This window comes from Aspergillus fijiensis, assembly GCF_003184825.1.
Source record: "Aspergillus fijiensis CBS 313.89 unplaced genomic scaffold BO72scaffold_12, whole genome shotgun sequence".
NCBI classification, from domain to species: Eukaryota; Fungi; Ascomycota; class Eurotiomycetes; order Eurotiales; family Aspergillaceae; genus Aspergillus; species Aspergillus fijiensis.
This window is the reverse complement of record NW_024468988.1, coordinates 446,930-469,831: the sequence shown is the minus strand read 5'-3', so window position 1 is coordinate 469,831 and position 22,902 is coordinate 446,930. Positions and strand designations below refer to the sequence as shown.

At 53.6% G+C, this 22,902-nt stretch overlaps 8 protein-coding genes across 8 annotated transcripts; 3 read left to right on the top strand and 5 right to left on the bottom strand.

The window, feature by feature from the left end:
• Nucleotides 1–580: 580 nt before the first annotated feature.
• BO72DRAFT_446016 (uncharacterized protein) lies at nt 581–985 on the bottom strand. Its single transcript, XM_040944195.1, has one exon. It carries the CDS (start codon nt 922–924, stop codon nt 682–684), a length of 243 nt encoding a protein of 80 aa, XP_040803727.1. The 5' UTR covers nt 925–985; the 3' UTR covers nt 581–681.
• A 1,529-nt stretch (nt 986–2,514) lies between these two features.
• On the top strand, nt 2,515–3,123 carry BO72DRAFT_373020 (uncharacterized protein; the record flags this gene model as incomplete). Its single annotated transcript, XM_040941064.1, has 2 exons — nt 2,515–2,614; nt 2,675–3,123. Coding segments are annotated over 2 exons (549 nt in total), but the record flags the coding sequence as incomplete, so codon positions are not given.
• A 76-nt stretch (nt 3,124–3,199) lies between these two features.
• On the bottom strand, nt 3,200–4,633 carry BO72DRAFT_372885 (uncharacterized protein; the record flags this gene model as incomplete). Its single annotated transcript, XM_040941058.1, has 2 exons — nt 3,200–3,562; nt 3,620–4,633. The coding sequence occupies 2 exons, from the start codon at nt 4,631–4,633 to the stop codon at nt 3,200–3,202; spliced, it is 1,377 nt and encodes a 458-aa protein (XP_040803725.1).
• Nucleotides 4,634–7,744: 3,111 nt separating this feature from the next.
• Nucleotides 7,745–13,045, top strand: atrF (ABC drug exporter AtrF). Its single transcript, XM_040940674.1, has 3 exons — nt 7,745–11,756; nt 11,806–12,189; nt 12,244–13,045. Exons 1-3 carry the CDS (start codon nt 8,058–8,060, stop codon nt 12,781–12,783), a joined length of 4,623 nt encoding a protein of 1,540 aa, XP_040803724.1. The 5' UTR covers nt 7,745–8,057; the 3' UTR covers nt 12,784–13,045.
• Nucleotides 13,046–13,066: 21 nt separating this feature from the next.
• BO72DRAFT_446012 (uncharacterized protein) lies at nt 13,067–16,291 on the bottom strand. Its single transcript, XM_040944194.1, has 8 exons — nt 15,076–16,291; nt 14,816–15,007; nt 14,588–14,766; nt 14,416–14,527; nt 14,285–14,345; nt 13,926–14,212; nt 13,733–13,842; nt 13,067–13,605 (listed from the first exon to the last, which is right to left on the bottom strand). Exons 1-8 carry the CDS (start codon nt 16,042–16,044, stop codon nt 13,314–13,316), a joined length of 2,202 nt encoding a protein of 733 aa, XP_040803723.1. The 5' UTR covers nt 16,045–16,291; the 3' UTR covers nt 13,067–13,313.
• Nucleotides 16,292–17,045: 754 nt separating this feature from the next.
• BO72DRAFT_466807 (proteasome assembly chaperone 3) lies at nt 17,046–17,568 on the bottom strand (the record flags this gene model as incomplete). Its single annotated transcript, XM_040946793.1, has 2 exons — nt 17,046–17,342; nt 17,395–17,568. The coding sequence occupies 2 exons, from the start codon at nt 17,566–17,568 to the stop codon at nt 17,046–17,048; spliced, it is 471 nt and encodes a 156-aa protein (XP_040803722.1).
• Nucleotides 17,569–17,831: 263 nt separating this feature from the next.
• Nucleotides 17,832–21,594, top strand: BO72DRAFT_399647 (ATP-dependent RNA helicase ECM16). The gene is made up of 2 exons (XM_040942134.1): nt 17,832–18,110; nt 18,167–21,594. Exons 1-2 carry the CDS (start codon nt 17,907–17,909, stop codon nt 21,554–21,556), a joined length of 3,594 nt encoding a protein of 1,197 aa, XP_040803721.1. The 5' UTR covers nt 17,832–17,906; the 3' UTR covers nt 21,557–21,594.
• cwc21 (U2-type spliceosomal complex subunit CWC21) lies at nt 21,587–22,700 on the bottom strand. The gene is made up of 2 exons (XM_040940671.1): nt 22,280–22,700; nt 21,587–22,129 (listed from the first exon to the last, which is right to left on the bottom strand). Exons 1-2 carry the CDS (start codon nt 22,553–22,555, stop codon nt 21,812–21,814), a joined length of 594 nt encoding a protein of 197 aa, XP_040803720.1. The 5' UTR covers nt 22,556–22,700; the 3' UTR covers nt 21,587–21,811.
• Between the last annotated feature and the right edge of the window lie 202 nt (nt 22,701–22,902).

Sequence of the window (22,902 nt, the reverse complement as noted above, 5' to 3'; positions counted from 1 at the left end):
CAACGCTCCTATCCCTCCCCCACTGGCTATGGGGAGGAGGCCTGGAAGTCAGATCACTGAAGGAGGAGCCGATACTACGGAGGGTGATCACGCTCCGCGACGACGGACTGAGCGTATCCAGCAGAATCGATCGTGGCGAGATCGCATCCGGGCCATTCATCCTTCAGCAAGATGGTCTTTCGCTCCGGGGGAACACACGGGGAACACACGGGGAACAACAACGGGGAAACATATTGGGGATGCAGTGGGTAAGGTAGTTAGAGGGTGAGCTTGTTTCCGGGTGTTGTTATCTATCCATACTCCCTGGAGAGGATGCAGATGCCGCGTTAGATTAAGTTGCCATTGCCATTGGCACCGATGAACTTCCAGGGCTACGCCTGCTACAGTACCGTACCGTACAGTGCGGTCCCTACAAGCATCTCTCTCCACCACCATCTCCATCCCAAAACTGGAAGTAGAGCTCCCCCCCCCCCGGGCCATGAACCGTTCCACCAACTCCTCTCTCCACCGGAGGCACCTGCATCGCCGCAACACCGCCGCCTGCCCCGGGTCCGTGGATCAATCGTCGACGGGGTAGGGCATGGTGGTTGGCGGGGTGGATGTCGGTTTTGGGGACTTTGTTTGGGTGGTGTTGTTTTGTGGTGTTTTGGGGCTGATGTTGCTTGGATGGATGGTTGGGGTCTATGCTGAAATCTCTATACATGGGTTCTGGTAAAGGGAGAGAGAGTTGTATGGTTGTTTGGGGGGTGGTTTTTTTGAGAGTGGGGTGGTGGTAGGGGTTCTATTTTGGAGATCTGGAGAGGGAGGTTGTGGTGATAATGATGATGATGTTGTTGTTGTGGTGTATGAGTATAATAGCCAAGGGGATGAAGGGTCCATGATTGTACTGTACTTGGTAGTATATAGTCTTGGTTGTTTGGTCATTGAGAGATAGGGATGGCGAAAGGGAACAAGGGGCAGGGTGGTCTTCTCTATCGGGCTTCTGTGGTTGCTTTTTGAGGAACGGTGGATCTGCAGGAGAATTATCAGTAGCAGCACCTAACTTACCTAGTAAGGCACTGAGGATATTGATTATTCTTTTAGATCGGATGTTGTACTCAAGTAGACTGGACCTCACTTCCACCTTGATCTCCACCATGATCAGACTGGGAGTCTAACTAGTAGATTTCCCGCCTACCAGCCAAAAAAAGAAATAGATCCATCCAACGAGTCAGGTCAATTGATAAATCTCGAATGACACATAAATAGGTTACAGTACACACTCATGGTCATGATTCAGATGGATGAATCGACTCAATCGAGACTCCATGATCCAACTGTGGATCCGAACCAATTCCCAGAACAGGCAGGTCGATTTTGTGTTCACGGTGCACTGTGCTGCGCTACGGTTGCTCCAGTAAGTGGGAAATCCATTGTGATGATCCACTTGGGGTGGTTCTCCACACGGTGGAGAACCTGCTTTCCACTAGGCGCTAGTCAGGAGGAGGACGTTGGCCAGTCACCGAGCGTGGGATTACTTGGATTATTCAGAGGGTGCTTATTCACCGCAGCGGGTGTTGGCTAACTACCTTGTTGAGTAGCTATCGCTGAGCGGGGTTTGATGATAAGAGGAGGGTCAGTATTGTGGGTCTTGGGTTATACCATGATCTTGTTCGTTCTGGTAATGGGGGAGCTCTCGAGAGCATACTGTGTAGACTGTCTTCGGGAGGACGCTTTGACCCGTCAACTTGTGGTGGTTTGTGAAAGCGGTATTATCGCCATGGTACCTAGTTCCGGGATGGCTAGACGAGGGTGCTTGATTCGTATAGAGGATTGTTTTGTTGTCACTAGATGACTATTGCTATTGCTATTGCTATTGCAATGTGCCTTCAGTCATGCATCACCGGCCCTTCCACGGTATATAGTGCTTTGACTTGCAGTATAGGGACTCCTCTCCAGCTATCTCAGGCCCTTATAATATCTTGATCACGTCAATGTCAGCACTGCCATCTACCTCTATGCTTAGCACTCATATCTAAGAGTGACTCACTCTCTTAGAGATATGGCATGACAGTCCCGGATCCACTCCATGTTATATGCGATCGATCTATCATCACTAATGCTAAAGCTGCCCCTGTCTATCCAGTCCCATGAACCACACATCCCACGAACGACGCCCCAACCAGGACCCGGAATCCACACCCAGAACCCAATCTTCCGTCGTAGAGCACGACACCGTCGTTGACGAGGGCAAAGCCCTATCCCATGTCCGTGTTCAGAACATGTACGTTGAGGCAGATTCTCCCGAAGGGGGAATCTGCCGCTGCGTGATGCTGTATTTGGGAAGGTGAAAAGAAGGGGGGTCTGGGGGTTCTCCCCCAGGATGCTGCTGCTGCTGCTGCGGCTGCCACTAAGGATGATGGTGATGATGCGCCTGTGGATTTAGTGATTTGCGCGATGTCGGTTCGTGGTTACCTCCGTTACCGTACTTGTGCAAGGGGCTCGAGGCTGGCAGCCCGCTGACTCTGGTATAAGGCGCAGTGGTTCTCCATGCGGGAATTTTGGGAGCAGATGCAACTCACAGTCAAGACAAGAGGGACGGTGGCGATTTGGACTTGTGCGTCGCTTTATTCTCGTACGTTCCTCCGGCGGAGAGGGGGCGATTTGGACGCGTTTGAGCCGATCAAGGTGCCAGATCCTACTACGCCCAATGCGAGAGCCGTTCAGAGGGCGCTCTCTCACCTTGAAGATGTGGTGCTCGCGCCGTTTGAACCCCCCTCGAATCGGCTTTCGACGTCCTTGTATGATACTCTTCCTCTACCGTGGACGGTGAGTCCGCCGGTGGAAGGGTTCGCGGAAAGCCGATTCACGCGCATGGAGTGGAATCGCGGGGGTGCGGTAAAGGATGGAGGGGATTTTCTGGTGCGGCAGTTGCAGAATTTGGAGGAGTTGGGAAGGGGTCTTGGGTCGGCGAGTATGGTGAAGCGATGGCGACAGGCGAATCCTGACCTTGCTTGGACTGATGCGGATTGTGTGACGGCTGCGATAGACGAGGTTCGGAAGGCGTCGAAGGACGGAGGGTGGGTTGAGAGCCAAAATATAAGAAGAGGCTCGGGGGTTGTATTCTTGTTCAAGAAAGACTAGAATTCTAAAACAGTAGTTCGGGTATATCATGCTGGGAAATGCTGGGACGAGCAAGACGTCCAAATGCAAACTTCAACTAGCCACTCTGGCCTTGACTACAGTCGCTCTGACCTCGACTGCTCCGACGAGTTTGTCGCATGCTCTTACGCTCCTCCATTTTCGTCTCCCGAATTGTGGTCAGTTCGGACGCCACCTGTGTATGCTTCGTGCTCTGGTCGTTGTCTAACAACAGCCGCATCGTGAATGAGCCCGGGTCAAAGCCTGCCATCGAAGGCACAGAAGCCTGGTCCAGTGCCGTCCTTCTCGCCAGCTCCCAGGCAGCATTGGCCGGAGCGGGGATCTTGGCCACGCCCCCGAGCGGATCGATCATCGTCAAATCGCGCGTCACGTCTCGTCGGATCTCATTGTCGTCTTGGAATAGCCCACCGTCCGGGGAGATCTAACCTGCTTAGCCACCGAATTTGACACCCAGCCTCACCCAAGGGGATATACCTACCCCAGTAGAAAACTTCCGTCCCGGCATATGGACATAGTCATCGAACGAGCTCTCCAGAGCCGCAAAATTGAATCCCCGTTTCGGAGTGACCGGCTCGAACCGCTGGCCTACCTGCACTCGAAAGTCCACCGGCCGTCGTCGCACGGGCTTGTAGCGAGGCAACCCCAACAATAACCCTGGATAACTGCAAACCCAGCTCTGCAGCACCGGCTCGATCTCCAGCGTGAAGTGCACCCGGCTCTCCGCGCGCGGTTTCTGGATCAGCATGGCGAAGGTGAACTCCCGCGGAAGACCCGATCGCTGCAGCGTATTCTCCTCCAGGGACCAGACGATCTCGCCAGCTTCGACGTCGTACTCGCGACCCCGGGGGCTCCTCCGCGACCGGACGGACCCCTGGATGCGCATCATCTCGTACCGCTTGTACCGGCCGTTGATGCCCCCGCTCGGCGACAGACTGGCAATCAGGGGCAGGTCGGCAACCCCCAGTGACCCGCTGAGGCTGTAGTTCCACTGCATGGTCTCCGGAGACACCGCGCCGTAGAGGAGGTGCGGCGCGTGCATCAAGAATCGAGGATTGTTCCGGGCTCGAGCCGCTGCCTCGGAGGATGGGGGGTCCCGACTCCCGTGGACGGATGCGCGGATGGTCGCAGCCTTGAAGCGATGCGACAAGGTGTTGGGCGAGTGGAAGACAAAGGTCACGCCGAGAAAATCCACATGGTCGGCGTCTTGGTTGGAGACGGCGGGGCTGGAGTAGTACCCGTGCTGGAGGCGCTGCACTCGCGCGGTGATGTATGCGTCCCCAGGGAGATGACGCTCGTAGATGCACGCTCCGTTGATGAGAAGACGAGGATTGACGAGGTTGGGATCGGGTAGCGCTGAGTCGGAAGGTGTCTTCGTCTTTTCAGGGGGCTGAGGGGCCAGGGGGCGAGAGGACGGCGGTGCTGCTCCAACGGGCTGTTGCAATGACGCTGGAGAACGATCGATAGTCACCATGGCCACTGTGGGAGACTTCATCCTAGAGGACACTGCTTTTGCGCTGTTACCATCAACCTGGATTCCCATCGCAAGGTTGCCTGTATCGGATCTCCATGGGCAAAGGTAGATCGAGAGACCCCGGGAAACTGGGGTTCAGATCTGGTAGATGGGAATCTGGGGTAGAACTAATTGTGGACTAATTGTGGAAGTCATGATTATAGACAAGGAGTGAGAGTGATCAATGACGACAGCGTTGGCGACCGACGGACGAGGCTTTATCAGGTGAGGGGAGGGAAGCAAGTCAGATGAGGCGATGCGATAACGAACAGCAGACGTCGGCTGCCAAGATGGGCGGAATCAGTCGACGCTTAAGTCGAGTGCTTACAGGAACCAGAGCATGTCAGCTGCTGTTCCTGACTGCGTCTAAGTCTTGCGACCGACGAGAATCTCTTACTGGTTGGTTGATGGTACACGGGTGGGTGATTTGGGTGGATGAGGCTGATCCCGTCACGGTTGGAATTCCTTGGTTGGATCGGCCTAAGGAGTTACTCAAACAATGCTTAGCTATCGCCGTCTCGGCTGATTTACTACCCAGTAGTACACTTAGGCCACATCTTTCTACCGTCATACGCTCGACATGAACTCAAGATCTCTTGAATCTTAGGACAGAAACAATTGTCGATAATCTCGCACAAGTGAACCCTGAATTCTGAAACTAGAATGCCATAATTACTGATGGTCTACGGTGTACGTACAGTTGTCGGAAAGACCGGACTATAACGACCATGTTATATCGCACAAAGTGCCGAATCCACTGGTTCCACATTCACACGTGGGATGTCGTATCAGCTGTTGGCTCACCTTGGCAAGCACTAACCGTGATGCTGTTATGCCTGGCAATAAAGAGTGACAGAAGCAGACATTCTGGCAAGAGGAGTCTCATGAAGCTGTGCTGATGGCTACAAATTACGACATGACAACTCGCCGAGTTCAAAGAGGATAGAGTCTGACGAGCCATGCTGTTGTCCTGAGGGTGTAGACACACCTCCTCTACATTTTGGTGAGTTCAGGCCGGATGCTTGCACAGCTGCCTGGTATGGCTGGATGGCCAGCTGTTGGATCGTCGTGCTTATCTGGTAACAGAATATAACTGGTGCTTGACTATCTTTATCTTCTCAACGGCTTCACAATCGCTTCCTACTGGTGCTTCTCGCGGCCGCGGCGTGTTGCAGCCGAAGGTGGGATTGGAGAGTGATACGGTATACATGAGTAGTCGGCATGTACTTCTGTCGGTCAGAGGAATTGTTTCATCCGCCGTTCATATGCCCTATACCTACCAAAGCAGTGCGGTCAAGCAAGATGCATGCAGGTTGCGAAGGTTGTGCATTCAATGGTGCCGTTCGTCATGTAAGTTAGTTGTCAGCTGGTCGTCTTCCATCCATCCACTGCAGACCGTTGTTGCCGCGGGCTCAATTCACTCTTGCCTATGTTTGAGCGGTGTGGGCGTGCACACAAACGAGGCAGAGTGTGCTGGCTCTCTGTGAATATGACTGATCATCGGCATACAGATCCATAGCAGCCCGCTAAAGAAAACAAAACGGGGATTCGGTTCTGAAGATTATCGGGGTTATGATGCTGACTGACTCGGGAACCGGCCAGTGATCCGCATGCCGACCAAGCTGCATTACTAACGCAACCACAGGCATTGCCCGACCAATCCTGACCTTTAACGAGCAGGTCTGTGTGGAGCCCAGAGAAGATCAACCGGAATGCCCGGCAAGCACTAGACCGGGGCAGAGGGGAGAGAAAGAGGAAAGAGAGTCATCATTGCCTCATTCGTTGGGGGTCGTCGGAATTGGACAGGGAGATGGTGATATGGAAGTCCATCGAAAGGTGAGCGAAGAACGTGATACTGAAACTCACTATACTCTAAGTTTACTACGTGCTCATAGTGGTCTCGAAGTTCTTGGCCCTGATCCGTGCGCTGGGACATTTTGCTCACCATGTCGACTTAGCGGCTCGGCAGATTCCTGGCTGACATCCGGGCAACTGGCAGCCTGCAGAAGACCTATCTATTCCTACCCAGTACTACGAGTATTCGGCTCCGAGGAATGGGTTGTCCTCCGCTCCCAATCGCAATGTCAAGAGTGACTGAGTGATACTGAAATTGATGGAAAGCGGGAACAGAGAGATAGCAAGGAGAATGTTGTGATAACTGTAGAAGGTAGTCCAGTTGATAGGCAGAAGACTGACTGTTTGCAGCCACCAAGACGGGCAATCACCCTTATCGCGGGCACTACGAATGGAATGAATGGAATGAATGGATGGAAGAATGGAAATTGGCTAACCGAAATCAGACCCCGATCTGAGTTGTCTGTCGTAACTCGTAAGCAGCGTGCTGGAGCCCATTAATAATCCTTGAGAGGAATATGAATTCCGGTGAAATGCGCTGACTAGTGAAATTCTGAGTGCCCCAGCGACCAGGCACGGATGACCCGACCAGACCAATCAGAAGCACGGATGACTAAAGCCCGAGGACTTTTTGCAGCTTATCTCCGGTCGAACTTTCTCATGCTTCTTCGGGTCCAGCCGATCTTGAATCAGATACCTCGTCCTTCAACCAATCTCTTTCCCTCCTGATGGCATCCACCGCGCTCATCCTGACTCATTTCGACTCTGGAATTTACCTTCCTTCCCTTCCCTTCCTCCTTTTTTTTTTTTTTTGCAGCTGCGTTATCCGCGCTGCCATCCATCGCCGCCGCCGCCAGCAGCCACCCTTCGATCCACAGTTCGGTTGGCGTCTTCCTCCACCCAGCCCACCTCGTTTCATCCTCTGATTGCAGCCTCGCTGAAGCAGACCCTGTTCTTCTCCACGGCTAGAAGATTCTGACAAATCCACCAGAATTTTTTTCCCTGTGAAAGGTGGCCCACACGGAGTTAATCAGCGCAGACTCGCGGCTTTTAACCATGATGCAACGACCTCCATCAGCAGCCCCTCCTGGCTCTCCCCTATTTATCAAGCTTCCCTGGTCTTCCTGGCGTGGGTGATTCCCATTGCGTTTCTCATTCTATAGACCCTCTCCCCTCCTCTACGCAGGTGCATGTTGGTGAGAGCTCCCAGAGCTCTCATTCAAGTCCCGGCCTCTTATATAATCTTTCTAATTACATCACCTTCTTCCTTTCTTTTCCTCGACGCATTCCGGCGGTAGTTCCGGCTGTACATACCAATTTGCATATATCTCGAATCAAACGATTCGGTATTATTATTTTCCTATCTACATTTTCCTAATCCCTATCTGTTCGTCGCGCAATTGCCCCATTCCAATTGACGTCTGTGGAATTTGAATGCGGTTGCGGCCCGATTGACTTTGACTTCCTAGCACATTGATTGCTACCACACCCGGACTATAGACAGGCTCCGAAAGCGCACCTCGATCTGCCTGCGAGGAAAAACAAGTCAATCATGTCTAACACCACGGCCGAGGGAAGTCGGATGCCGGGCGACTTGCGAGAAATCCCGACAATGACGAATGAAACTCGGCCCGACAGTCACGAAGCAAGCCACCACGTGCCCCATGCCGTCGCCTCCGATCCGTCCCTGTCGACTAGCGATAGCGAGACATCCCAAGAGGGCCACTGGGGAGAGCGGGGCACTGAACCCGTCTCTCGTCGCGGGGCGATGGAGGATTTGGAGGAGATGAGACGGGAGCTGACCAGGCTTAGTCTGCATCGTACTCGTTCCGTCAAAGGCGACGCGCAGCGGCGCCGCTCGAAGGCTTCTCGCGCCGATGAAGAGAAAGCCCTGGAAGGCGACGAACTCTCCGGCTCTACTGAAGGCGACTATGGCGCATTCGACCTGGGCGAATTCCTGATGGGTGGCCATCTCGAACGACGCACAACAGCCGGCGAGCCGGCGAAGAAAGTCGGGGTCGTGTTCAAGAATGTCACCGTCAAGGGAATCGAGACTGGTGCCTCCTTTGTCCGCACTCTCCCCGATGCTGTCATTGGGACCTTTGGCCCCGATTTGTACAAGATCGTCTGCAGGTTCATCCCGCAGCTCCAGTTCGGTCGCAAGCCTCCGGTGAGGGACTTGCTTCATGATTTCACGGGCGCGGTTCGCGAAGGTGAAATGATGTTTGTCCTGGGTAGACCAGGTGCCGGCTGTTCCACCTTCCTGAAGACGATTGCCAACGACCGAGGCGCTTTTGCCGGCGTTGAAGGTGAAATCAGTTACGGTGGTATGTCCGCCGAGGAACAGCACAAACACTTCCGCGGTGAGGTCAACTACAACCAGGAGGATGATCAACACTTCCCGAACTTGACTGTTTGGCAGACTCTGAAATTCTCGCTGATCAACAAGACGAAGAAGCATGATCAGGACAGCATCCCTGTCATCATCGACGCCTTGCTGAAGATGTTTGGTATCTCTCACACGAAAAACACGGTTGTCGGAAACGAATACGTTCGCGGTGTCTCTGGTGGTGAGCGGAAACGTGTCAGTATCGCCGAGACATTGGCAACGAAATCCTCCGTCGTTTGCTGGGACAACTCAACCCGTGGCTTGGATGCCAGTACTGCCTTGGACTACGCAAAGTCACTCCGGATCATGACCGACGTCAGCAAGCGCACCACATTCGTCACCCTATACCAAGCCGGAGAGAGCATTTACGAACTCATGGATAAGGTGATGGTGATCGATTCAGGACGCATGCTCTATCAAGGACCCGCCAGCGAGGCGAGGGAGTACTTTGAGAACCTCGGCTTTGCTTGTCCGGACGGATCGACCACGGCCGATTTTCTCACTTCCCTGTGCGATGTCAATGCCCGTCAATTCCAGCCAGGTCGTGAAGCATCTACTCCCAAGACTGCAGAGGAGCTCGAGGCGGTCTTCCGCCAGAGCAGTGCTTACAGGCGTATCTTAGATGATGTCGCCGGCTATGAGAAGCAGCTCCAGGACACCAACTGCGAGAACACCCGTCGCTTCCAGAAGTCCGTCGCTCAATCCAAGAGTAAAACCGTTTCCAAGAAGTCCCCATACACTGTCTCTCTGGTTCGACAGGTTGCTGCATGTGTGCAGCGTGAGTTCTGGCTGCTGTGGGGTGACAAAACATCACTCTACACCAAATACTTCATCATCTTGTCCAACGCTCTTATCGTCTCCTCTCTGTTCTATGGAGAATCTCTGGATACCAGCGGCGCTTTCTCGCGCGGTGGTGCTCTGTTCTTCTCTATTCTGTTCCTTGGCTGGTTGCAATTGACGGAATTGATGCCTGCGGTCAGTGGACGTGCTATCGTCGCACGTCATAAAGACTATGCATTCTATCGTCCTTCTGCTGTGTCGATCGCTCGTGTTGTGGTGGATTTCCCGGCAATCTTCTGTATGGTCGTTCCTTTCACCATCATCGTCTATTTCATGGCTGGGTTTGATGTGGACGCGTCTAAGTTCTGGATCTACTTCTTGTTCGTGTACACCACCACGTTTTGCATCACCTCAATGTATCGCATGTTCGCGGCGCTGTCCCCGTCAATTGATGACGCGGTTCGGTTCAGTGGTATCGCTTTGAACGTGTTGATCCTGTTCGTTGGCTATGTCATCCCCAAACAGTCCCTCATTGATGGGTCGATCTGGTTCGGATGGCTTTTCTACGTCAACCCGCTCTCTTACAGTTACGAAGCCGTGCTTTCCAACGAATTCGCCAATCGTGTAATGGACTGTGCTCCTTCGATGCTGGTACCCCAAGGTCCGGGCATCGACTCTAGATACCAAGGATGCGCTCTGACTGGTTCTGAACTGGGTTCGACGACCGTTGCGGGAAGCAGTTACATCCAAACGACTTACCAGTTCACTCGTCACCATCTATGGCGTAACTTTGGTGTCGTCATTGCTTTTACCGTCCTCTATATCCTGGTCACTGTTTTTGCAGCCGAAGTTCTCTCGTTCGTTGGTGGCGGAGGTGGTGCGTTGGTATTCAAGCGCTCCCGCCGTGCCAAACAGCTCAAGGCGCAGGCTAGCAAAGGCAACGACGAAGAGAAGATGCAAACCGCGGGCCAGGGACAGTCTCAGTCCGGTGCAAACAGTGAAACCTTCAACCGTATCTCGTCTAGCGACCGAGTGTTCACGTGGTCCAATGTCGAGTATACCGTGCCTTATGGTAATGGAACCCGGAAGCTTCTGAACGGTGTCAATGGTTACGCTAAGCCTGGACTCATGATCGCCCTGATGGGTGCTTCTGGAGCGGGTAAGACGACGCTCCTCAACACTTTGGCCCAACGCCAAAAGATGGGTGTTGTAACGGGTGATATGCTTGTTGATGGCCATCCTCTGGGCACGGACTTCCAACGTGGTACTGGTTTCTGCGAGCAAATGGATCTTCACGACAACACCGCCACTATCCGCGAGGCTCTCGAATTCTCGGCTCTACTCCGTCAGGATAGGGATACTCCTCGTCAGGAGAAAATCGATTACGTCAACCAGATCATCGACCTTCTTGAGCTGGAGGAGATCCAGGATGCCATTATCGGTTCTCTCAATGTCGAGCAGAAGAAGCGGGTGACCATTGGTGTGGAGTTGGCTGCGAAGCCCAGTCTGCTTCTTTTCCTTGATGAACCCACTAGTGGTCTGGACAGTCAAGCGGCGTTCTCCATTGTGCGATTCTTGAAGAAGCTTTCGCAGGCAGGACAGGCTATCGTGTGTACCATCCATCAGCCTTCGTCCATGCTGATCCAGCAATTCGACATGATCTTGGCCTTGAACCCTGGCGGTAACACTTTCTACTTCGGTCCCGTCGGCCATGAGGGCCGCGACGTGAAGAACTACTTTGCCGATCGTGGAGTCGTTTGCCCTCCGTCTAAGAACGTTGCGGAGTTCATTCTCGAAACGGCTGCAAAGGCCACCAAGAAGGATGGCAAAACGTATGACTGGAATGAAGAATGGCAAAGGTCCGAGCAGAACCAGAAGATTTTGGCCGAGATCAAAAATATCCGGGAAGAGCGCAGCAACATTCCCCTTCCCGAGTCGGGTACGACGTACGAATTTGCAGCTCCAGCCATGACGCAGACTTACCATCTCATGATGAGAATTTTCCGGCAATACTGGAGAGATCCTTCCTACTACTACGGAAAGTTGTTTGTCAGCGTCATCATCGGTATCTTCAATGGTTTCGTAAGTACTTCCGATTAATCCAACCTGAATCCCGCACTAACAGTCGCAGACCTTCTGGATGCTGGGCAACTCCATCTCTAGCATGCAAGACCGCATGTTCTCAACCTTCCTGATCATTCTTCTCCCGCCCATTGTTCTGAACAGTCTGGTCCCGAAGTTCTACATGAACCGCGCCCTTTGGGAAGCGCGCGAATACCCGAGCCGTATCTATGGTTGGTTCGCTTTCTGTACCGCCAACATCATTTGCGAGATTCCGATGGCGATCGTGTCCGCTCTGATCTACTGGCTCCTGTGGTACTACCCGGCCGGGTTCCCCACTGATTCCAGCAACGCGGGCTACGTCTTCCTCATGTCGATGCTCTTCTTCCTCTTCCAAGCCAGCTGGGGTCAATGGATCTGTGCCTTTGCCCCCTCCTTCACCGTCATCTCCAACGTAAGCCTCCCCCCCGCATCTTCTCGCCAAGTCCCAGTCTAACATCCCAACCAGGTCCTCCCCTTCTTCTTCGTCATGACCAGTTTGTTCAACGGTGTCGTCCGCCCGTACTCTAACTACCCGGTGTTCTGGAAATACTGGATGTACTACGTCAACCCGGTGACCTGGTGGCTGCGCGGCGTGATCTCGGCCGTCTTTCCCACCGTCACCATCGAGTGCTCCTCCACGGAGACCACCCACTTCAACCCTCCATCCGGCCAGACCTGCGCCAGCTACGCGGGCGACTGGGTCTCCAGCGTCGGGAACGGCTACCTCGCCAACCCGAGCGCCACCGCGGACTGCCAGTACTGCCCCTACGCCAACGGCACCCAGTACATGCACACGCTGAACGTCCACGACGGCGACAAGTGGCGCTGCTTCGGCATCTTTTTGGCCTACGTGATCATCAACTGGGCCCTCGTCTACTTCATGATTTACTGCGTGCGCGTCCGCGGGTGGTCGTTCGGCTTGGGCTTTGTCTTCTCCGCGCTCGGCAAGGTGGTCGGTGGCATCAAGGGGTTGTTCACTAGGAAGAACAAGGGGGAGAAGCAGTGAAGAAACCCCATCTTTGGAATGTTCCAGCAGCGCTTCTTAGTTGTAAGGTTTTTTCTTTTTGTGGCGATGACCTATGAAATCACGTGCCATGTGATTACGGTCGGTGGTGGCCTGGAAGGAGTTCCTTTGGCTCTCTGCAGGCCCAGTTCTATACCCGGTATTTTTCATGCTTTGAGGTATCAGCATTTATTTATTCTACATACCATTATAACAAAAGTACATAATGTGGATAAAAAGAAAGTATCTAGACGGCAATTTTTGTCATGCATCAGCGTGTGTGTTCGTGGTCGAGGGATCTCATTCGTTTTTATGATTGCTGCAGCGGTTTAGAGATAGGACTCGCGCGGGGATGGAAATTACATTTTATGCTCATTCGTCATGTCTTGCTGAAAACCCCGGAAGTTTCGTAATATCATAAGCTAGACAAGTGCTGAAGCGAACCTTTTTTTCTCTGGGAAGGGGCCATAGCTCAAATTCTCCAATCGAAGCACTACTACCTACCACCGGCTGCATACCTTAAGGTATGCATATCAACCTTCCGAAAAGAACCACGGCTTCTTCCCGCCTTCGTAGTATCGCCCCGGCACACGCATCGGCACGGGCACTGTCCCCGCAAACAAGCCTACCAAGCCGCCGCCTGTCCCGTCGTCGTTCTGTGTTTGTGTCTGCGAGGAGGAAGCACTGCTGGTGGTGCTGGTGCTGGTGCTGTTAACAGCACCTGACTTATTACGATTCTCAAAAACGGGGACCACGACCCCACACTCCCAATTGCGACAGTTGAGCTTAGGCTGTTTGGTGGTGCGGTCTAGCACGAGGCGGCCCCTGGATATGGTGCAAATTCTAGATCAGCGACCGTAATCTTGTTTGATTCTTGATAGAGGGGGGGTTATGGGGTATAGGGCAAGGGCGATGAAGACAGGAGGCCCAGGGTTTTCGGCATGTAACGTACCATGCACTTTCCGACAGATTTGCACTTCCGACATACGCCCACGCTTTACATACTTTATTCTTGTCCTGCGGTGCGAGCGGGATGGGCTCATCGGGGCGGACGTAGAGAATCTATTCACATTGGACCCAGTTAACTCAAACTATGTCTTTTTTCTTGGGGATGTTGGGCATAGGAGGGTTTGTGCGGGATATACCTTATTATGCATCAACATTCCGCGGCGTTGGCTCTCGCAGTCGCGGAGGACGTGACGCGGGAACTTGGCGCCTTCGTACCATCTTGACTGAAAGCAGACCGTGCCCGCGCAATTGGGCCCGCCCTTGGAGGCGGCGACGGTGGCTTGCGAGGGGAAGTAGACGCGGAACCGGTCGTCTTTCCATTCTGAGGCTGTGCTGTGGGGGATGAGGGTGGTGGGGTCGGTGAGGTGTCTTGCCGGGGATGTTTTAGACGTGCGGAGGGTTAGGTCGGTTATTCCGGTGTCTCCTGTCGATTGAGATGTTTTGGTTAGTTCTCATGGGGGGCTCTAGGCTGAGGAGGGATGGAAAGTGGGCGAACCCTGGGAGGCGAGGTATATGGATCTGAGGAAGTCGTCGGTGAGAGATCCAAGGGAGGACGTCTGTTGCGGTTGGTTTGGTTAATGATGCTTGGAAGCAATGATAGGTAGAATGGTATAGGACTGTACTTACGACAAAGTCGATGTTCAATGGGTGAGACGTGCGTAAACCCATGCGTTCTACTGCATGCCCAAGACCACAGTAGCCCGTGCGCTCCCATGCAGTTCCTGTATGTGCACCCCCGCTTGTTGTATCCAGTCAGTTCTTGAAGTGTTGTTTTGGCATGCGGGATTAAGCTCCTTACATTGTATGGACAAATGCATATCTGGCAGTCTTCGCAAAGTCAAAGCTCTTCAGCTTCGCGATGATGTTTTCATGTAAAGTGCAGGCTCTGAGAAAGTATACCAGATCTTCATAGAATGCCGTCGCAGGACACTCCTGCTTCTCCACGTCGATTTTCGGCAGGTCGATCAGGAAGACGCTCTGCAAATCTGATTAGCTGTGTCAAAGAACGACATGTCATGTATCATACATTTTCCATGACCCCGTTCATCTCGCCCCAGTCATAGTTGGTCAGGTTGGCGGTGGGCACTGCGATCCGAACATATGTAGGATGGAAAAGCAGCATCAACTTCGAATGCATGCAGTTCACCTGACCATCCATCGGAGGAAAGCAAAGTCGCACATTGCGCAAGGCTGCTGCCTCTGATTCATACTGGCGTTTCTTGGGAGAGGTCAGTTCATAGGTGACACTACGCGAGATCGTCAAAAGTTTGACTGATGGTTACTCACCGTCGCATCGTCCTTGGCTTGCATCATCAGGAGAAAGCGGGTGCTTCTTGGGTCAGTCTTGGAGAATAGCCAATCCAAATCCCACATGAACGAGCTCAATACTGCTAGTTCTAGATCGGCCTTTTGCAACACCTCTTCGATCTTGATATCGTCGCCCCGTCGCGGAAAGCCAGACGCCCATGTCTTCTTGACCGCTCCTTCTGGATATTGCAGAGGTGAAGATGTTAACGCACTGGAGCTGGCGCTAGTAACACTTGCTATTTCGCTGTCCTGGACGGGCTTGCTAATGCGAGGGGTGGGAGTCGCTTCATTCTTCGAGGATTTGGATTCACGCTCGTTGAGTGATGTGTCGTCGGCGGCTTTTCGTTTCGCAAGTCGCGCAAGACGCTCTTGCTCCATCTGTTTCCGATCGAGCCCAAAGATACCGATCGGCCTAACTGGTTCAGCTTGAGTGGCATCATCCCTGATAGTCGTTGTCGAGGTAGAAGCAGAAGTCCGGCTAGCGCTGGCTTGCTCTGTAGCTGCTTGCAGAGCTCCTGGAGGCTGGCTTGATACACTCAGCATGGATGCCGCAATGGCTCTCTTCGTATCATCGTCATCGTCATCGTCATCGTCCAAATCGATCAGCGAAGGGGGGTTCAGGGTCAGATCTGTGCTGGTTTCTCGGACCGTCGGCGGGGACGCAGAGGAGGGATCCTGAAATTCTCTGGACACCTTTAAGGAGAGCGCGATGGCGCGCTTCATGTCCTCGTCTTCCTCATCGTCGGTCTCGGACCCAATGACAGATCTTGATTTGGGATAACAAGGCACCACGTCGTTGTCAGATTCAGACTCAGTTTCACCGGTCAAGTCGACGACAGCCTGTTGACGGCGCCGGGATGGCGTTTCAACCGCAGAATCTCTAATGTCCACCAGAGACGCAGCGATTGCTGCTCGAAGCTCTGGATCATCACCATCTTCTGAGTGCATCTTAAGCAGTCGGGGGGTTAGACACAAGTCAGTTTGGAAGGGGTTGGGGATAGTAGATTAGCCTTTACTTCTGCGGCGGCTGCATTACCGAAACGAGAGTTGTAGTTGCTGTTGTTTACCCAAGCTTGGTGTTCTCGGAGTGTAAATCCCACCAGAGCTGGGGCTGATATCCGCTCTGTGGCAGCTAGAAAGCTTGATAAGAGGAGACTATCTAATCAGAGTATGTTTAAAGGCAGATAGTTGAAAGTGGCAGGTAGTTATGTGAAAAGTTGATGAGCATTTGACCAGATGCTGGGAGCCTCTCTCCGCTAGCACGTGACCAGGCTGACGGAGGGCCGCAGACAATCCCATTCACCTCCACCCTCACTTTCACGGCACAGCACGTTCATGCTAATGACTACAAAGAGAATTCTTAGTTCTGGGCACTATTCGCTACTTAAAGTGTTGTAAGGATGTTAGTTCATTCAGTGCGAGTCGCCGCAACAGAACATGCAAGCCACAGCGAGCTTTGTGATGCTCTTAACAAAGAACTTTCATCTAAGGCTGCGTCTCTAGACCTTAGAATCACTAGACCTAACGATAGATCATATTGCTTTTGTAACCGTTGACAAGACGATCACCCATACCATCTCAAAATCATCTTTGGAGTTCATCCCTCCTAGGGACATTGTTTCGTTGAACAGCCGTTCCCACAGGGCGCAGACTGTCTCCTTCGCATTAGTTCAGCACTCCCTTGATCCTTTACAGCCAGGTTGCGAGTTTGGTTGTCGTACGCATACCGACTCAATGCTCCTGACACTCCATCTGACCTGTCTTCACTTCCTCCAGATCTAGCTGGAGGATATTGGTTTCTGAGGAAACCAAAAAAGTCAATCCTGAGGAAAGAAGAGAAATCTCCACGCGTTCAACCCGGATATCGGATACGAGTATGAACTATGCCGAACAGCCATGGCTTCAAGTCAGCATAGCAGTTGCCGCCTTCGATCTTCTATTCCCACTCCTCAGACGCACTGGAGCACCAGATCAATGATAGCGAAGAAGACATCCCGATCAGCGTCGGCCGTCTCGAGACCAAGCCCAAGAACCAGCAGCCGCTTCTCATCCGGCCTCTTGGTGACAATAGCACTCGCGATCTGCCGAGCATACAGCTGACCAACAACCTCATGACCGGGGGCTCGACCTCCCAGCAGTGACGTAGCGGTCAAGTTGCTAATCGGAAGAAGACTGTCATCCGAAGAATCGGGGATGATGTGGAAACCCTCTGTACCGGGATTCTTGTTCTCTAAGGGGACGTGAAGCTGTGATAGGTCAGTGGAGAAGGTCGGTGCAATGCTTAGACGAATCACAGACCCAGTGGCCGAGTCGACCCTTTTGCGAAATAGTCACCAAGATCCGGTCACTGAATTTGACAAGCATCACATCGGTGGGGATACCATTGATGACTCCGGCGGCTTGTTTTGTGACTGCGGGGAAGGGTAGGTTGATTGGTTCCAGAAGAGGATCAAGATTGACTGCTTCGGCCATGATGGCAAATTGACGATGAGTTCGTAGACTATACCTATGAGGTCACGTAGAACGTCTAGAGTATTATGCCACAATGAGACAAAAATGAAGTACGATCTGATGAAAGCTGTTGGAGCCGCAAGAGGATAGACCTGTAGTTATTCATTCCCCGCCGCCGATCATCACGAAAGGCGGTGAGTATATTTGCCTCACCGCCTGCGGGGCAGAATGGCTCCGCCGCGTAATTTTTTCTCTCCTCATGGATTGAGCATCATCATCACAACTCGAATTTCTCTTATCTTGTGGCCATTTGATCCTGGTAGATTGAGTAGGAGCGATCGCTTCTACCTCCAGACACCATGCCCAAGTTTGTTCCCCGTCAGCGGAAGCAGAAACACCGGCAGCAGGCGGAGTCAACCGCCGGGATAGATACCAATGCTGCCGAAATTTTGCCCGTCTCCAAAAGTGAGAAGGAAGCCAAGCGACAGAAGCTGAAGGAGGAATTGAAGTCGCAGAACCCTACTATATCCTCCAAGAAACAGAAGCGCCTGGATAAGTATATTGTACGTCTTTTGTTGTGCGCTGCTTAGGAGACCCTTTTCTCTAATCTCACTCGCAGGAAACAAAATTGAAGAAAGAGGAGAACATTGAACTGTTGAAGAAGCTCGCGCAAAGCAAGGTCGACACCTCTGCTCTCCAAAGCACGAAGGAACTCGGAAAGCGCAAGAGGCCTGATGAGAGACCGCCCCGGCCCACGACTACGGACCGTAATGCCTCTCACGTCGACTATTCGTCCGGTGACGAGACGGACGATTCGCTACCTCCGGCCAAATCCATTGCCATCGCGAGTACACCTGCAGAGTCCCAAGCAGTGGGCAGCGGCTTGAAACGCCCACTCGAACTCGGACCTGATGGGTTCCCGATCCTCAAAAAGCGGAAACGCGCGCCCAAGAAGAAACCTATAATCACGATATCTATGCCCGAGGTTCCTTGGGACGGATTTGGATCAGATGACGAGGGCGAGGAGGAGGAGGAGGATGAGGCTGATGAAGAACACTCCGGAGAAGACTCAGATGCAACTTCAGAGGATGATACAAGTGAAGATGGCAGCGGCAGCGGGAGTGACGAAGACGAGGACGAGGACGGAGAAAGCAACGATGATGATGAAGAGGAGGATGAGGAGGAGGAAGATGACGGTGAAGACGAAGAGCATACAGACAAAACTAAGTCGCGACTGTCCGCGTTCAAGGATTGGGCTCGGCAGCAAATCAATGAAGCCGTGGGATTCACGCCTGCGACCGTCCCAGTTGTCGCCGAACCGATGCCGTTTATCCCTGAATCAAAGAGACCAGTAAGGAACACAGTCTATGTGGAAGAGCCGCTGCCTCGAGAGCTGCAGGTCACTACTGGAGATCCCAACCGGAAGGCCTTCAGCGTCCAAGTCAATCGTTCCGAGGAAATTCAGCAGGCACGTCTAGGCCTGCCTGTTGTCGGGGAGGAGCAGAAGATTATGGAAGCCATCTACAACAACCCTTCGATCGTGATTTGGGGTGCTACTGGTAGCGGAAAAACCACCCAGCTACCCCAATTCCTGTTCGAAGCAGGCTATGGCCATCCTGACGGACCTAATCCTGGAATTATCGCTGTTACCCAGCCGCGACGAGTTGCTGCTGTCAGTATGGCGAAACGTGTAGGTGATGAGCTGGGTCAATTTTCCGACCGTGTGTCTTATCAGATTCGATTCGACAGTACAGCAACCAGCAAAACCGCCATCAAATTCATGACGGACGGTATCCTCATCCGAGAGATTGCTGAAGACTTCTCATTGAAGAAATACTCTGTCATCGTGATCGATGAAGCCCATGAGCGTAGTGTCAACACAGATATCCTCATTGGCATGGTGAGCCGAATCGTCGATCTCCGGAAATCGATGAGCGAGGAAGACCCGTCTGTCAAGCCCTTGAAACTGGTGATCATGTCTGCTACTCTGCGCATTTCCGATTTCACGCAAAACCCCAGTCTATTCCGCCAAGGACCGCCACCATTGGTGCAGGCTGAGGGTCGTCAGTACCCCGTCACCATTCATTTCTCCAGACGCACCCACCGCGATTATGTCGAAGAGTCTTTCCGCAAAGTGTCGCGCGGCCATCGCAAATTGCCTCCGGGCGGAATTCTTGTATTCCTGACAGGACAGAACGAGATCCGTCAACTTTCCAAGCGGTTGAAGCAGGCCTTCAAGCCTACTCAGCGAGCAGACACCACCCAGGTGAAGGTCCAGATATCGGCCAACGATGCGCCATTGGAGACGGAAGATCTGGAAATCGGCGGTGCCGATTTGTCCGTTCCTGGCGGCGAAGTAGATGACGAAAGTGACTATGAGATCACTGGTTTGGATGAGCCGGACGAAGAAGACGAAGAATTTGATCTGGGCGAAGAGGCCATGAGCTCCACGACTCGGGTCCACGTGTTGCCCCTGTACTCTCAACTTCCGACCAAGGAGCAGCTCAAGATCTTCGAAGAGCCACCAGAGGGCTCGCGTCTCATTGTTCTGGCCACCAACGTGGCGGAGACCAGTTTGACGATCCCTGGCATCAAGTATGTGTTTGACTGCGGCAGAGCTAAGGAGAAGCAATATGATCTGTCTACCGGAGTGCAGAAGTTCCAGATTGAATGGATCAGCAAGGCTAGTGCAAACCAGCGAGCAGGTCGTGCTGGTAGAACTGGACCTGGCCACTGCTACCGCCTCTATTCGTCCGCGATCTACGAGAACGAGTTTGCCGAGTACACCGACCCCGAAATCCTGCGCACGCCGATTGAAGGTGTCGTGCTGCAGATGAAGAGCATGGGTCTGCATAACGTTATCAACTTCCCATTCCCCACGCCCCCTAGCCGGCAAGGCTTGGCCAAGGCCGAAAAGCTGCTGAAGAATCTGGGGGCCCTGACATCGGAGGGCAAGATCACCCAGATCGGTAATCGGCTCTCCACCTACCCTCTGTCTCCTCGATTCGGCAAGATGCTGTACGTTGGCCACCAGCATGGCTGCATGCCGTATGTGATCGCCCTCGTCGCTGCTCTGGCAGTGGGCGACCTCTTTGTCCCTCAGAGTCAGATCGATCCCGTGTCATCGAAATCCAACGAGCACGAAGGGGTGTACACCAACGCGGACCGGCTCGAGGACACGGCGCGGGAGCAACGCCACAAGGACTACGCGCGGGCTCATCGTCTGTTCAGCAAGCATGACGATACATCTGACGCGATGAAATACCTGTCCGCGATCTGCGCCTACGGGTACGCCTCCGACGGGGATTCGTTCTGTGAGAAGATGTTCCTGCGCGCCAAGGCCTTCAAGGAAGCCACCCAGCTCCGCCGTCAACTCACAGATATTGTGCGCACCAACAACCCCGGTCTCGTCGGTGCCTATCAGGCGCGTCTGCCGGAGCCCTCGGAGAAGCAGGTTAAGGCTCTCAAGCAGATCATCACGGCGGGTTTCATCGACAACGTGGCACTCCGCGCCGATCTTGCGCCTGTACCTCCGGAGATGGCCCGGACGCCCAAGCGAGCCATCGACGTCCCGTACTTCACGCTCATGCGGTCGCGCGAGGGCCCGGGCTTGGAACTGAACGAGAAGTGCGTCTATGTGCATCCCTCGTCCATCCTTGCGCAGATGTCCGCCAAGGAGATGCCGCAGTACATTGTCTACTCCCACCTCCAACAATCTTCCCCGTCGGTGGTGGCGGCCGAGCAGACCCCCAAGATCCGGATGTATCCCCTGGCGACACCCAGCGGACTGCAGCTCTCCGCCATCGCCCACAACACGCCGCTGATCGAGTACGGGAAGCCGATCGGCAAGGCGGAGACGATCGAGGGGATCCCCGAGCGCCGCTCATGCTGGGTGATCCCGTCGCTGGTAGGCGAGGCCGGTGGTCCAAGGTGGCCTTTGCCGGCGAAGAAGGTCATCCAGAAGAAGGATCCCAAGGAGGGGTGGGTGATCGAGAAGTTTGTCACTTGAGGCATATATAGCGACGAAGCCCGCAAGCAAAATTTGTGAGCATATAGTTAATGTACAGCTGTGTCTGATCATCGAAGGTACAGTATTGCAGTATCACCCTGCTTAGAGGCGCCGTAAAAAAAAAAAAAAAAAAAAGCAAATCCATAATCTAACGCCCAAACACCCATCAATCCTCCCTTCCCTAGACCCCAGATACAAGCCAAATCATCAGAAGAATCCACCACCCCAAGCAAAAACACCCAACCAGTCCAACAATCAATCCCTCCTTCTCCCCCCCGAGATCTCCCCAGTCTCCCTATCCTCGCGAATCCCCAACGCCCTCCTCAAGCGCTCACTCTCCTCAATCTTAGCCTCCGCCAACTCATGCACCTGATACGACTTGAACTGCTTCTTGGACGGAGGAGGCATATCCCTCTCCCTCTCCCTGCCCCACCGTCTGCCCGCACCACCATTACCCGCATACCCGGCCGCAGCCCTGCCCGCATCCCTCTCCTTCCGCGCCGCAGCCCGCCGCTCCTCCTCCTCCAACTCCCTCAACAACCTCTCCCGTAACCGCTGACACCGCTCCTCGATCTCCTCCTCCGAGAGCGCCCGTTTCCCCTTCCCCTCAGCAGCCTCGCCCTCCTCCTCGTCCTCCCCCTCAGCCTCAGCCTCAGCCTTCTGCTTCTTCACCCCCTCCCCAGCCCCCTTGCCCCCCTTCCCCTCCTCAGCTGCAGCTGCAGCATCCTCCTCTAACCGCTCATTCTCCTCCTCCAACTCCTCCCGTAACTCCATAACCTTGACCTCGACGGCACGGCGCCGGTCATGCTCGAGGATCTGCCGATCCGGCACGCGCTGCTTGAAGCCACCGCCGGCGCCGGCAGCCGAGTTGGCGCCCGAGACGGGCGGGTACGGTTGGCCGTAGCCCGTGGAGCGGGGCTTGATGAAGGCGGCGTTGCGCTGGACGTAGCCCGAGGTGCCGCTGCCGCGCGGGGTGGAGAGGCCGACGTTGGAGGACATTCTTGGAAAGCTTCTGGAAACTGTGTTTCCCTGTCTGTGTTCGCTGATGCTTGTGTGTGTGTGTGTGTGTCTTCTAGATGGTATGGGATGGGTGATGTTGGGATGGGCGAGGTAAGGTGAATGCAATGGTGAGTTGATTGATTGTTCGTTGATCGTTGAGAGGATGTGAGATCGTGGAAGTTCGACTTGAGAGGCGGCCGGTCGCGGTTCGGTTCGATGAGGAGGTATGTGTGGTGCTCAAGATTGGGAGGAAGGTGGTTCGCAAGTTATGTAGTCAGGTCGTCATCAAGATGGACTATCTGGTCAGTGATGTGAAAAAGGTCAAGCAAGCCAGGTATTGTCGTATC

Excerpts from the sequence above, each read along its gene's own strand:
- cwc21 (XM_040940671.1), bottom strand. The coding sequence starts at position 22,555 with ATGTCCTCCAACGTCGGCCTCTCCACCCCGCGCGGCAGCGGCACCTCG. Across the intron at positions 22,130-22,279 it reads ATGAGCGGTTAGAGGAGGAT|ATCGAGGAGCGGTGTCAGCG; the intron begins GCTGCAGCTGCA and ends TCGGAGGAGGAG.
- atrF (XM_040940674.1), top strand. The coding sequence starts at position 8,058 with ATGTCTAACACCACGGCCGAGGGAAGTCGGATGCCGGGCGACTTGCGA. Across the intron at positions 11,757-11,805 it reads TCGGTATCTTCAATGGTTTC|ACCTTCTGGATGCTGGGCAA; the intron begins GTAAGTACTTCC and ends TAACAGTCGCAG. Across the intron at positions 12,190-12,243 it reads CCTTCACCGTCATCTCCAAC|GTCCTCCCCTTCTTCTTCGT; the intron begins GTAAGCCTCCCC and ends CATCCCAACCAG.
- BO72DRAFT_399647 (XM_040942134.1), top strand. The coding sequence starts at position 17,907 with ATGCCCAAGTTTGTTCCCCGTCAGCGGAAGCAGAAACACCGGCAGCAG. Across the intron at positions 18,111-18,166 it reads AGCGCCTGGATAAGTATATT|GAAACAAAATTGAAGAAAGA; the intron begins GTACGTCTTTTG and ends TCTCACTCGCAG.
- BO72DRAFT_446012 (XM_040944194.1), bottom strand. The coding sequence starts at position 16,044 with ATGCACTCAGAAGATGGTGATGATCCAGAGCTTCGAGCAGCAATCGCT. Across the intron at positions 14,213-14,284 it reads CATATACCTCGCCTCCCAGG|GAGACACCGGAATAACCGAC; the intron begins GTTCGCCCACTT and ends CTCAATCGACAG. Across the intron at positions 13,606-13,732 it reads AATCTGTCGGAAAGTGCATG|GGGCCGCCTCGTGCTAGACC; the intron begins GTACGTTACATG and ends CACCATATCCAG.
- BO72DRAFT_446016 (XM_040944195.1), bottom strand. The coding sequence starts at position 924 with ATGACCAAACAACCAAGACTATATACTACCAAGTACAGTACAATCATG.